General features: G+C 46.3%; 1 protein-coding gene across 2 annotated transcripts in view; it reads right to left on the reverse strand.

Annotated features, from left to right (window-relative positions):
• Window positions 1-14,436, reverse strand: part of ARHGEF11 (Rho guanine nucleotide exchange factor 11) — a 110,997-nt gene that overhangs the window by 19,846 nt on the left and 76,715 nt on the right. For both annotated transcript variants that reach the window (XM_025403090.1, XM_025403081.1), the window contains 11 exons: window positions 13,911-14,048; window positions 9,135-9,209; window positions 8,821-8,922; window positions 7,610-7,708; window positions 6,374-6,416; window positions 4,983-5,079; window positions 4,683-4,805; window positions 3,419-3,442; window positions 2,042-2,186; window positions 1,334-1,430; window positions 519-548 (listed from right to left, as the gene is read on the reverse strand). In XM_025403090.1, the coding sequence (XP_025258875.1) occupies window positions 519-548; window positions 1,334-1,430; window positions 2,042-2,186; window positions 3,419-3,442; window positions 4,683-4,805; window positions 4,983-5,079; window positions 6,374-6,416; window positions 7,610-7,708; window positions 8,821-8,922; window positions 9,135-9,209; window positions 13,911-14,048 (973 nt within the window). The remainder of the gene's footprint in view (window positions 1-518; window positions 549-1,333; window positions 1,431-2,041; window positions 2,187-3,418; window positions 3,443-4,682; window positions 4,806-4,982; window positions 5,080-6,373; window positions 6,417-7,609; window positions 7,709-8,820; window positions 8,923-9,134; window positions 9,210-13,910; window positions 14,049-14,436) is intronic.

The raw sequence follows: 14,436 nt of genomic DNA on the forward strand, positions 1-14,436 counted from the left end.
AAAAAAAAAAAAAAAAAAAAAAAAAAAAAAAAAAAAAAAAAAAAAATCTGAGGCACTTCTGCTTCACTGCAAGACCCTTCAATGTGTGAGGGTTCCCCTCACTTATATAGAACTCTGGATTTTTGGAAACTCATCATGGAGATGTGACTGAATTATAGAGAAAAGGCCTCAGGCTGTGGAAAAACTGCCAGAGGAACCAGAAGTCTAGTCTTGGCCAGAACTACCAGAAGGCGCTGTCCCTGCGGGAGTAGGAGCTCTGCCCCCTGGAACTCTGGGTTAGGAGACAAAGTCTCATACCTGGCATGAGGGTGGTGCCCTCCCCAACCACCCACAGGGTTTGCAGCACACAGCAGCTTTAGCAACAATGAGCAACATATAAGAGAAGTGGAGAGAAGAAAGAAAGGGAGGGAGGAGGAACAGGATGGGAGATGGTGAGAAAGAAACAGAAAAGACAAGATTTGGGAGATGGAAACTCAATGCTAATGCAAAGACAAACCCAAAGAAAATGGTCCTTTTACCTTCCACAGGGGACAAGGGAATATGAAATGCTAAAAGAAAAACAAACAAAAACAAAAGTAAACCATGAAAAGTCAAATCAATGTTTTAAGAATCAAAATAAAAATTACATCAAGCCAGAAAATGAAATGGTAGCGGTGAAAACCAAGGCTGATCTAGAAGAATCCCTTTCCCTCTCCTGTAATGCAGCAATTTCAGAAAGGGCAGCCGGCCCACCCCACTACCCCTCACAGATTCCCATTGATATTGGGGGGCTTAAGGTACTGACTGGGAGGGGACAGCAACAATTTCCAGACAAATGACACACACACTGGGAAGAGATCAATGATAGGATCAGTTGAGTTTTGGGTTACTGATGGCATTAGGGGAACCTCTGGGACCCAAACTTGCCCCCAACCTGACTAGTTCTACTCAATAGTGACTCAACCATGCCCCTCCCATATCTGTACTATTGCAGTCCTGTGTGCTGGGACCAATTATAGACCCTTGGATGAAGGTGAAGGGAGTATTTACTGTCCACAGGGCGATCCTTGCCGAGGGGAAATGTTTCTCACGTGGTCGTTTGGTAGCTAGAACTGCTCTGGGTTCCTAGACTAAGACCCAGAGACCGGTACGGTTTCCTTGGCTCAGAAATATTCACCTGAACCTCAGAGATCCTGCACTGGATTTGGCAAGGGGAGAGAAAGTGGCTGTGGTCTGAGTTTGGGTCTGTGGTTCCCAGAAACACAGGAAGGCCCTCTGCCAACATACTGGTACATGAAAGGGCTGAGGTCCCTGCCCAAGGAATGCCCAAGGCTGTTGCTCCCCAAATACTCACTGCTTTGAGAAGAGCTTTTGGGCTTCCCAATGTATTTGAGGATGGGGTTTCGCTTCTTGTCCTCCAAGGCATCCTTTTCTTTCTTGGAATTGCTGCTCTGCTGAGACAGGAGACACTGGGGTTTGGAGGAGGCCCTGATACTCAGGCATGGCTGCTAATAAATTCTGCCATTGTCCCCCAAGGCTGGCCCTCAGCAAGTAACTGGAGAGTTGACTCTTGCTGGTACCCTAACAAGCATTCACCTCTGACCTGGGTTTGGAAGGGACTGAGAGCTGCTCTAGTCTGGGGGTTCTGAGTCCACATCCAGGTGGAGGTATGTAGCCAGAGACCTGCAAAATGGCTTTCCTGACCTACCTCAGCACAGAGAACTGCACCAAGAGGAGATATTTTCCAGGACAGCTGTTACCTTCTTTTTATTTTTTTTGAGACAGAGTCTCACTCTATTGCCTAGGCTGGAGTGCAGTGGTATGATCTTGGCTCACTGCAACCTCCAATTCTTGGGTTCAAGCAATACTCGTGCCTCAGCCTCCCGAGCAGCTGGGGTTAAGGCATGCACCACTACGCCGGACTAATTTTTGTATTTTAGTAGAGATGGGGTTTCACCATGTTGCCCAGGCTGGTCTCGAACTCCTGAGCTCAGGCAATCATCTGCTTTGGCATCCCAAAGTACTAGGATTACAGGCATGAGCCACCATGCCTGGCCCTCACCTTCTTGGTCTTAGGGAAGAAGGGTAGCCACTTGTCCTTGTCAGGAGCAGACTGGGCCTTTTCAGCTGTGTTGGAAGGTCGTGCCTCTCGAAGACGGATCCCAGCATGGCTCATGTAGGTATTGAGGGCAAAGTCCATGGGGGCGCTGTAAAAGAGGAACAGTGTCCATAATCAGAGAGCTCAAGTTATCTTCCCTGTGCCAAACAATCTCTTCACCACCACCCAGTGGAGTGGGGAAGGGGTAGTTACAGGTAAAAGTATTCAAAGAAAAGTCTAAAATAATTAAATGGGACAGCAGGCAGAAGCTGGCCAAAAGTTGGACTGTGACCTTCTCCACACAGTGAGCCCACAGGTAACCAAGAATAAGACTTCTCCCAGGAGAAGTCTTACTCTTTCCCTAAGCAGAACTCTTCCCCATGAGCAGATGATGGTCAGCGGAAGAACACGCCAATTCCCTAAAATGTAAGTAAATAATTTCCTGCCTGGTCAAGACACAGGCAGACGTGGAAGACTGGCTGAGGTCTGCAGCTGATACTCTCAGGCATATATGCAGGGGTGGGGAGGCCAGGGGAAAGGAGAAATGCCAGCAGCCTCTGCCAAGGTATACTGCCTTCACCATCCTCCCACCCCAGTACAGAGAAAAAGAGATGGACAAGGAGCTGTCAAGTGGCTTCCAACTGCCACAAATGAAAATGTCCAGACTTCTGCTTAAAAATGTCTTTGTATCCACAATTTGCTGGATGGATGATGACCCACTCTGCATTCAATGCAGCAAGGCTTTAGCTCTGTCTGTATTTCCCTGTGAAACAGACTCCTCACCCTATTTTCTCTTCCTTATTAGTGTGTATGCTCAGGGAATGCAGACTCATTTTAATCTTGGCTAATGAAAAACAATGAGATAAATATATAGGCTGCAAAAAAAAAAAAAAAAAAAATTCTAATATGTGCCAAGAAAGGAACTGTGCTGCACACCAGCTCCCCTCTGCAGATGCCACTAACAGGCTGATTCCACAATTACTGTCACTACTTTAGGTAGTTTAAGGGAAAGAAGTGAGAAGGGAGACAAAGAGCTCATCTGGGTAGAGAAGCTGCAGCCAGGCATGGCACTGTGAGGAGCAATGGCAGCTTGGCGTCTTCCCACTGAGGAACAGATCCACATCCCCAGGGGTGATCCCTAAGCATCAGGGGCGTGGGCCTCATGAACCCTATGTTATGGTCACATAGACACCTGAGAGCTAGACTTGCAGGAACCACGGTCCTACGTGGTTGTACAACATGAGGGACTCCCCTGTGATTGTCAGAAATGGAAAGCATAGTAGCTCATCCCCACTCCTTCCAACTTGAAAAGCTGCAAATGCACATCATAGACTTGCTTACCTCCTATCTTCCTCATACTTGGACCTGGAATGAAAGAAAAAACAGATGACTCAGACTGCAAAGACAGCGGCTGGTCACCTGGTTAGAGGCTAGGAGGAGGGTAACTTTTTCCTAGATGAAAGGAGGGTTAGTGGGGGAAAAGGAGAGAAGTACGTTTGATGCACAAGTATTTGGTACATAGCAGGAACTCCATAAATATTTGCCGAGTTGAAATAAAGGCCGGGCGCGGTGGCTCAAGCCTGTAATCCCAGCACTTTGGGAGGCCGAGACGGGCGGATCACGAGGTCGGGAGATCGAGACCATCCTGGCTAACACGGTGAAACCCCGTCTCTACTAAGAAATAGAAAAAAAAACTAGCCGGGCGAGGTGGCGGGCGCCTGTAGTCCCAGCTACTCGGGAGGCTGAGGCAGGAGAATGGCGTGAACCCGGGAGGCGGAGCTTGCAGTGAGCTGAGATCCGGCCACTGCACTCCAGCCTGGGCGACAGAGCGAGACTCTGTCTCAAAAAAAAAAAAAAAAAAAAAGAAATATCAGCCTTAGCAGAGACTGCATAGGTTTCATCTTCTTTGCTATTTTTACCCTGTCCTTGAAGTGCCCGGCTGTGCCTATGGATCTGACTTATATGGAATGGCTTAACCAAGGTCACATAGCTACTTAGTAAGAAGCAGTATTAGGGAAAAAAATTACTTCTAAGTCTGAAGTGTCCCCACAAAGTCTGTGATACTGGGGCTTTCATCACAGGTGCCTACGACACTTTTGAAAATGGCGTTAGAAAAACATAACAAAAGCAGCTGTGCCAGAAGCGCCTTAATGTGTTGCGCTAGTTCAGTTTTCTGATGTGGATCAGTAAAAGACGTTTCAATTTCCCCTAAGCCAGTTCTAGCTGCCTCCTGAAGGAACTTTATCCACTGGGCACACACAGCACTGGCCTCACTCTCTGTGACAGATAAGATCTTAGAGGCAGGAAGGGAGAGAGGTCAGGAAGCGGGCCAGCAGGGGAAAGCAGAAAGCTTACCACATTCCTGGGGCCCATGGTCTGTCATAACCACCAAATGACTATCAGGAGCTGCAGGCTCTGCCACGCCCTTGAACACCTGCAGCCCTCAGCCTGACCAATGCAGCAGGAGGGCACGACTCCCCATCTTTCAGGGGCAGGAGAATCAGGCAAGAAGTGGAAGAGGGGGAGAGATTGAAAGAACAGACCCACAAAATATGTCAACCTGCTTGGGACGTTCAGTGGGGTGGGAGGAAGCTGAAAGACTCACAAAATATCTCCAAGGGCAGCCAGCTGCTTCTCAGCCACTTGGCGCTCTCGGAGAGGGTCCCCATCCAGGTCCAGCAGGTCATTTTCACCATACAGGCTGCCCAGCCCCAGAGTGCGCTTCGTTCTAAGCCAGATAAACACAGGGAAAGAAAGAAATATACACAAATACTCAACAGATGGATACCCAGAAAGAACGAGGCAAACATATAACAAGAGATATGTGCACGTCCCAGAGGGAAGGAGCCAAGGACAAGAGGCAGAGGTGCAAGGAGAGTGGTGGGAGGGCAGCTCCTGGGCCAACCTGTAGTCGTGGATCTGCTCTTGGATCTCAGGCATGGCTGCCTCTTGAGCTTCACAGAGAACACCACGGGCATCCTCGCTGTTCCGCAGGCGCGAGTCTGTAGTGGGAGACCAGAGAAAGCAGAGTGGGTAGGGTACTGGGGGTGGGGGGAGATCACTTCTGCTGAGCATCTCAAGGCATTTCAACTCCCTGTGACACTGGGAGGAAGGGCTGGCTTTCTGCCCTGTTAGCCTAAAGGGAGAGAGGGCCTGGACTCTCAGGTCTTTCCTGAATTCAGGACTGGAATCCTGATATCCAAAGTACAAGGCAAGGACAAAAATATTTTCTGGATGTTCTGTGCTCCATTAAGAGAAGGATTAAAGCCCCTCTTACTGGATGGGTCTAAGTACCATCCTCTGACATCCAAGTGCAGATCTCTGAGAGGCTTGTTCCCCTCTACTGCTCCAGAAGCAGCTCAAGGCTAAAAGAGGCAAGCACTTCACATTCCATGAAACCTGAGCTCCCCAGTAGAAACTGAAAGATGTCTCTCCTCTAGTCCCCGCATCTAGCTCCACCCAGGCGAGGCTAAGTCCCTGAGAGTTGCGCTTTACTCTCACTCTGCTTTCGAGCAAGCTCTGTTCACCCTATGCCTGGGCTCTCCTCCCCGTCACACGTGCCCACAAATCATCTCTTTCTACATGCAGCTTCCAATTCCTGTCCTCTAAAAAACTGCCAGTGATTAGCTTCTCAGGCTGACATCACCTTAGACTGCCTCCCCTTAATTTTTCTACTGATGATTAGAAGGAGAAGGGAGCTGGGCACCATCTAGCCTGCCTGGTCCTCATTCTGGACTCGTTGCTGTCAGTATTAGGGAACTTACAAAAACAAAAATAAAACACCTCCCGCACCCCCACCCTCAAAAAAAAAAAAAAAAAAAAAAAAACCAACAAGAAAAACCACTCTGGAGATTCCAACTCTGAAAGGAGGATGGAGTGAGGCCCTAGTTTCTGTATTTTTTGAGTTCCCCAAGGGATTCTTGATAACCAGCCTGGCTGAGGAATCCCTGATCAAGTCTGATTTCCTCTTCGTACAGATAAGCCAATGGAGAACCAGAGAGATCATGTAGAAGGCTGGCAGACATGAACCCAGGTCTCCTAACTCCAAGTCCAATGTCTTCCCACGACAAGCTCCTCCCCGGCAGAGTGAGTGCCCAGGCAGGGTCTGTCCCATATGCACCTGTCCATAAGCTACTGTGCAGTGTTCTGGAGCAACTGTCTCATGGGTCTTTTCCTCTATTAGAGGATGGTTGCCCAAGGACAGGAACTATGTCCCTTCTGTCCTCTGGAGTCTCCTGAGAGCTCAGGACAAGAAAGGCACCAAGAAGAGACTAACCGACCAATGAGCCAACTTACCAATTTCAGCCTGTAACATCTCAGGGATCTTGACTCTCAGAGGCTAAAAAACAGAAGTGTGGAGCAGAAGTGGTCAGGTCTGCACACTCCAGGGAGATCAACAGTGTGTGCCAGGCGAGGAGGGCTTGCCCATATGAACTTCTTGCCTTTCTGCCTACATCTGCCCTACCATTCTTTTCATTACTCCCCAACTGCACACCTGAATTCTAGGCTAGGGTTTCTGGGAAATGGAGTCTGAGGCTACATAGCAAGCTGGTACAATATTCTGAGGGCAGCACAGGCAGTTTTTTCACTCTTATTTCCAGGCCATGAGAGTGCATGGAATGGCATGTTGTCCAAAAAGTGGACCCGTGCTGACTTAGCAGCAAGGGAAAAGCCTTTATTGGGCTATTTGGTGGACCTTCCCTCCCCCTCACTCCCATGGGAAAGCTAGCCTTGTGTCACCCAGCCTTGCAGTTAGCATGGTGTTCTGGCTTTTGCTACACAAGTCCCTGACACCTGGATACTGGAGAGGTTCCATAACAACCAACAGAGAACAACTGGCAGCTCTAACCTCCCTACTCAAGACCCACTTAAGAGGGCAAATATAAAACTCTTAAGAAAAACCAATTTTCTCCAACCTCATTAACCCTACTAGCTTACTGCCAAAAGAATAAAGTCACCTTGGAATTAGTCTAGTTGACCAGATTAGAAAGTCTGGGATAGCAGTTGCCCTCTGCAGGCAGAGATGCTCTTGCCAGCGGGATCCCTGACACACCCCTGGGAACTCTGTCCCAATGCACAGGGTGCCGTCTACCCCAGACACTCTGGGGCCTCCCACCTCTGACTCCTGCCTTTGGGCAGTAATAGCAACTCAGACTGAGCTTCAGAAACCTCTTGCCTCACTGATCTAGACCATCTGATGTCTCTAGACCTCTGTTTCTTCAGCCTAGGGATGGGCAAAGCAGGGAGGGTTGTGGGGAACCAGGGCACTGAATCAGGGAGAATTTGGTACAATCTTTTCCTCTAAACATTCCAGGGAGAGGCAATGTGTATTCTATATGTGCAACAAAAGAGGTACTGCGAGATTTTTTGAGAGTAGCACTAGGAACAGAATCCAGGGATATTAATCTCTCAGCCTAGATTTCTCTTTAAGAACCTGTGTCCGTGTGGCCTGAATGTTTTGCTTAATTTTCCCTGCCACTGAGTAGTTCAAAGAATATAATAAAATTATAATCCAATCTATGACTGCCTTACCGCATTTTTCTCCAGGAAAATATTCCAGATGTCTTTCCCCAGGTTTCGGGAATCCTTGGGGCTTGTCTGCTGATAAACTTCTGCACATAGGTAAAAAAGCTAGAAGCAGAGATAACCGGGTTAGAGCAGTGGTTCTCCCCCAACAGTGATTCTGCCCCCTAGGGGACATTTGGCCCTATCTGGAGACATTTTTAGTTGTCACGACTGGGCAAGTGTGGTGCTACTGGCATCTAGTGGGTAGAGCCCAGTGATGCAGCCATATTTCCCCAAAGGCACAGAACAGTCTACCACAACAAAGAATTCTCCAGTTCAAAACAGTGCTGAGGTTGAGAAAGCCGGGGTCAAACTATTTCAGAAACCTGTGGCAAAATAATCCCCACCCCCTTTCCCACAGGCACATCTTCAACACTGATCACTCCTCAACTCTGTATCCTCTGCACACGTGGTATTTCACTTGTGTCTCTGTGCTGGTTTATGTCCTGTTTCTTAAGGATTCATGTTTTATTTCTCTTTGTGGTGTGCCCTGTCTTTATTCAGGAATGCTTCTGGCCCTTGGACTTGCACACAGGTGTTCAATCAATACCTGTGGATGGTTGTTCATTCTGGCTTCTGATGGTGTCCCCAGAAAGACAAAACAGCAGCCCATGCCCCAGGTGAGAAGTTTACTCTGAAGAATACAACCGCAACCCCTCTCCTCCATCTCCCCTTCCTTTCCAAGCAGCTGAGCAGAATGAGGAAACTGGGAAGGCTGCTGGCTCTGAATACTGTCCCCGGTACTTTGTTCTCCATCCCCTCACATTCCTTCTTGTCATCACCTTCACACGGAACACCCTTTAAGCCTTGCCATCTGCAAGTTTTCTCACAGGGCCACTCTCTCAACTCCCTAGTTGGTCTGTATCTACCTTCAATTAAAAACCTCTAGGGAGAGCAACTTCTCCAAGATGATTTCCTGAACTGATCAAGAATGAGTTTTCCTGGCCTTGCTCTCTTGCTCCTCCCTAGGCAACTGATGTAGTTAGTTAGCTGCATCATACAGTGAAAAATCCCCTCTGCATAGGTTTCATCTTCTTGGCTATTTGTCTCTGTCCCTGAAGTGCCTGACTGTGCCCATGGATCTGAATTGTAACAGCCAGAGAGCAGAAACAGAGGCTAGAGGTCCTCTCTGCCCAGCACCAGCAGGCCCTCAATCAAGACGGACGCTTCTGACTTACCAGTGGACTGGGGTCTGCCTGAGAGAAGATGTAACGTAGAAAAACCCCCAGGTGAGCTGGCCGAGACTTCAGTTTCTCCAGATCCTGGAATATGATGTCACTCTGGAAGGCAGAAGGATGAGCATGGTGGGAGGCCAGGCACAGCAGCACAGCAGGTTCCAGCCTAGCTCCCATGTGATTCCCCGTCCTGGGTTCATAAAGGAGACTCCCCGCCCCAAGTTCCCTTCACAGCTGATGCTAGTCAAACTGCTTCTAGTCAAGAGCAGCTTGTATGACAAAAAAATGATGAAAGGAGAAAACTAGGAAACCGTTACCTCGTTGTTGAAATAACCTGGGTCACAGTCTTCCTCTGGGCCAATAATTAAAGGCTTTGGGCTTTGATCTACACCCTGGGGGAGAGAGTTAAGTTGTAGAGATGAGAGGTTATAGAGGACAGAGGATTCAGCCACCTCAGTGAAGTTTGTTTAGTTGCAGCACAGCACTCACAAAGCCACCCGGGTCTGGTGAACGTTGGCATCTCACTCCCGCCCCCAAATCAGAGCACAGATGAAATGATTTCTCCACTTGCAGGAAGTCAACTGCTTCTGGGTGGGGCAGGGCAGATTCAGAGCAGCCTGGTCACATGACATATGAAGATGGGAAGTAGGAGAAAATGCTCTCTTCCTGTTTGCAAAGGTCTGGGGTGGGACTGTCAGTCAACAAAATAAGAGCCTATAGTTCCTGCTGGACTGCTGGGTTGGGGGCTTTGTTTTCCTTAACAGACTAAACAGCCACCCCTACCCCAAACACACATCCTCCAAACCCAGTGTCTACCACAGTGCTACTGAACAGTTATTCTGTGCCTAGTAAGTACTGGTGGCTAAATAATTATGGGAGAGCCTACTAGTAGATCTCTGCCTCTCTGAACAAATGGAGATGCGGCTGATCTTTAACACCATTTGCATTATTTTGCTTGCCCTCTCAAGAATCTGTGGTAGATCCCCATTACCTGCCTAAAATCCACATTTCTTAGTCTGGCTTTTCTTTCTTTCCCCCTTATACTAATTTAAATAAAAACCTAATCCTAATGGACATGCCATGGATTAGGTATGATGAGAGAGACTTCATATTGCATAAACTTCTCAGATGCTTCATTGCACAAGTTTTTCTCCTAAAGGTTCCTTGAGCTTTCAAAGCTTTTCTGCTAACTCTATTTCTCACTCAATTAGACCTCCTTCATTTCCAGTGATTCCCCAACAAGGTCTCTGCTTCTGGAACCCACTCAGCTTACATGTGCCTACTTTAACCCAGGCCTATGATACCCTCCTAACCCACTTTCTTAAGGGGCTTTTCCTGACAGTTCCTCTCTGATGATCCTCACCCCTTTTTTGTTTTCCTGGATATTTATGGCCTCTATGCCCAGAATGACTGAGTCACAGAACATGAGTGGCCCAGAAGGTATCTCAGAAACTAGAGTCTAACACTCATTTATAATTGAAAAAAGTGAGGCCCTGACAGACTGACTGGCGTGCTCACAGCTGCAGAATCAGGCCTGATGTGCTGTATTTGTATTTCCCAAACACATCCTGAGTATCCTCCTCTCCTAAATACCCTAGTCTCTGAACCTCTTGGGGTCTGAGAGCCCCAGGAGGTGGTGGGTGAGTACTTCTGGCTCTACTGAGCTCTCTGGTGAAACCTGAAAAGCACTAGGTTTTTTCTTGTTTATGGGGAGGATTTTTTTAAAAAAAGTCTTTACAAATACATATTCTTTCTGATTACAAAAGTAGAATATGCTTATTATTAAAAAGATCAAACACTATAGAACAACGTAAAAGAAAGTGAGAGTTCCTTATGCATCCATTTCCCTGCTGCTGACAGTTTTATAGAAAGTATAGGTTTTCTTCCTATGCTGTTACTAACATTTATTATGATTAGGAAACTGGAATTATACTCTATTTGCTCTTAACACTTGAAAATAGCAACTTAGTTTCGAGAAGATGAAACAATTTTAAAGAGGAAAACAAGGGCTCTAAGACCACTGACCCCACACCTGCTTCTATGAGCCACCTGAAGGAAAGCCTTTCCTAGAACAGGATAGATGCCTGACCCCCTTAGCAACCTGAACTTGGTCCTTCAGTTCTACAAAGACAGGGTTATAGAGAGGGCAATAAAAGAGTGGTTAGGATAGGAAAGAGCTCTGTGTTGGGGCCCAGGAGAACTCAATCCTAGTTCTGATACCCTGCCAGTGACAAGGTTAGCCCTTGAACATTCCCTTAGACCACAGGAAGATTCCAATGGCCAACTTTTTTCCTGATTGGGAGAATTACATGAAATTTTTTGTAAAGATCTGGCACAGCAGCTGGTACATTAGGCATTTCAATACCCATCAGATCCCTTTCCCCATCTTTCCCCTCCACATTGTAAGAATAACCAAACTTTATACAATGGGTAAAATTAGAGTATCATATGTTGTTGTCTTTTTAAAATCCTACTTTTTGTGAATTCGGCAGCCCAACCAGAATAAGTTCAGAGAGGCTTGCTCACATGTATTCTTCTTTTGCACAGTAGCTCTTGATTAGAATTTTCCTTTGATGCCTGCATAACTCTAGATTTATAAAAACTATGTTCACTTAGGCCACGATCCTCTTTTCTACAGATCACACTGTGAAACTTCAGCTTCAAGAAACTTAGGAGCTCTGGATAAGTCCTCCCCTAAGATGCCACTCAGAAGACAATTTTGATTACTCCTATTCACTCATTCATTCACTACACATTATGAGGTGGCTACTATGTGCCAGGTTACCTACAGAGATAAAGCAAATAAAGGTGAGGTAAGCCACATAGGGAAATAACAGCAGAGCGATAAATGCTCTAAGAGAAACAAGATGCTGCTTGGAACTCTGAACTCCAAGGTGAGAGGACAAGTTTACTAAAACCACAACGCCACCAAAGAGAGCTCAGCGAGCAGGATTATCATTTGCTCTGTTTTCTTCATTGTACCATTTCTCCCCCTTTATCCAAATTACTTTAGAGACCCCATGTTCTGAAGACCTCCTCCTGGACTTAGTGATTAATAGGCTCCCAGAGTCAAAAGAACTCCAGAAAGTAGCTTTCAAACTTTCTGCTGACCATGACTTCTAATAAATATGTTTTCACTGCAACTCAGCACACACATATGTAATGAAAACAGAAGTTTCACAAAGTTATACTCTTATTACATATGATGAATTCTGATATTTTCTTTTCATGCTATTAGATTCTACCTCATTAAAACAGATGCTGCTCATGACCTTCAATATTGATATCATGACTTACCAAAAGATGACAACCCACAGTTTGAAAATACCACCTGTATAACTCCTGACACCAGTGCTTTCCAGTGTGGGAAGTGGAACTCAAAATGATTTTAAGTGAGATGATTTCTGTTGAGGGTCAAAATGATTTTAGGTGATATCTGGACATGGCATTAAATAATACTGGCTCAGATTGTTTAAGAAAGTTAGTTTCTTTTCAGTTTTCATTCCATCCTTTTGATTCACCCAGGAAAAATTTCAGCCTGGTGCCTGCATAGCTTTAATACCTTTAACTAAGGCAGAATTGGCCTCAAGCTTAATTAAAGCCTTTGGCAAGCAATAGAACTGAGCTAGAGTTTATTTTTCAGGTTGTTTTAAATTTTGTCTCTACATTTTGAGTAAGTTACATCATGTAGTTTACAATTAAAAGGACACAAAGGGGTAAAGATAATAAAAAGTCTTCCATCGGCCGGGCGCGGTGGCGCAAGCCTGTAATCCCAGCACTTTGGGAGGCCGAGACGGGCGGATCACGAGGTCAGGAGTTCGAGACCATCCTGGCTAACACGGTGAAACCCCGTCTCTACTAAAAAATACGAAACACTAGCCGGGCGAGGTGGCAGGCGCCTGTAGTCCCGGCTACTCGGGAGGCTGAGGCAGGAGAATGGCGTAAAAACCCGGGAGGCGGAGCTTGCAGTGAGCTGAGATCCGGCCACTGCACTCCAGCCTGGGCGACACAGCGAGACTCCGTCTCAAAAAAAAAAAAAAAAAAAGTCTTCCATCCACTTCATCCTCAAGCCACCTAATTCCCCTCCTCAGAGGCAATAACCATCAGTTTCTTCAACATTCATCCAGAGATGTCTTAAGAAAGAGGCTCCTTTTCCTCTTTTTAATATAAATGGCAGCTTTCTTCTACACTGTTCTATATCTTTCTACGTAGAATTTAACAAACTTGGTTCTAAACTTACATTTAGGGTTACATTTACTCTGCATTTATAGTGTGTGATGCTGGTTTTCATTTAAGGTAATGACAGATTTCCTTAAGATTAATTTAAGTTTAAAGAACTGAGTTGGCTTAAAGAAAAATATTAAGTAACATTATACAGGTAGAACATTAAATATTTAGATGTCTAACGTTGTTAGACACGGTTAACAGTGTCTGAAAAACAACAGGCAATTCTCTGGCTCTCAAGTCCATTCCACTGCCAGACAGCCCAGCTTCTTTGCAAGCTGTTTGCATTAAGTCAAAACCCGTCTTCCTGAAGTCTCTCCTGGATCTAGCTCTATCCTTGAGATCAGGGCCTTTCAAATCAGGTTTTGCAGAACCTTAGGGCTCCATGGAAGTGCCCTTGAGGGCAGGAGGAGGTTGATCAGTAAAGGTCCTAGGGGAGCTGAGCTTTGTTTTTTTTTTTCTTTTCTATGTTAGGGTTCCAAATAATAAGATTTTGTTTGAGAAAAGGATTTTGCTAAGGAACGGGGAAACTGAAAATTAGCATCCTGGAGAAACACTGCCTAAACCTATTTCCTATTCTGTACAGACAGAAAGACCAGCTATCCACTCCTTAGCTGTTACTCTTTACAGATGCATTCACCTACTCTCCACATAGAAACGGAGCCAGCCTTACTTTTATATCTCTATTTATGCCATGTTCTCTTTCTTTACTGTTTGCTCTCTATGTAAGTGACTGTCTCAAAGTTTGGGTTGCTGAAGCAGGGGTTTAGTCTGATGATCCACGACCATGTATTGGTAACACCCAGGCCTCCAAATCTCACTTCTGAGAAAAGAAAAGGAAAACTGCAGGGTGACTCCGGATCACTCACCTGGTCACCGGTTGAGGGGACTGCTGCATCCGAGCCCTGCCGCCTGTGGTGCTGGGCCACCCTGGCCATGATCACAGGGGAGGTTCGAGGACTGTCTAGCCCAGGGTCTGACAGTATTGAGTTCCGATTCATCAGTGACTAGAGAAATGAAGAATTCTGTGAGCAGGAAGATCCTCAAGGCTCAGCTCTTTGGTGTTGGTGGTGATAACCATACTTAAACATCAGCTGAGAGAAGTGCAGTATTTGCTGTGTGCCTGGCATTATACTAAGCCCTTCATTACATATTATCTCATTCGATTCTCACAGTAGCCCTTTGGGGTAGATACTATTATTCGTCCCATTTTCACATGAAGAAACTGAGACTCCAAGAGGTTATGAGACTTGCTAAGTCAGAGAGCTAGTCATGAAGTGTATCCTGGACTTAACCCAGGCAGTCTCAACCCACAGCACACACTCCTCATCACTAACTCCCTGGCCTTCCAGATAACGTCAACTGTAGATTCTTTAGGATCCCCGTCCCACTCTA

Source organism: Theropithecus gelada, chromosome 1, assembly GCF_003255815.1.
Source record: "Theropithecus gelada isolate Dixy chromosome 1, Tgel_1.0, whole genome shotgun sequence".
Classification (NCBI taxonomy): domain Eukaryota; kingdom Metazoa; phylum Chordata; class Mammalia; order Primates; family Cercopithecidae; genus Theropithecus; species Theropithecus gelada.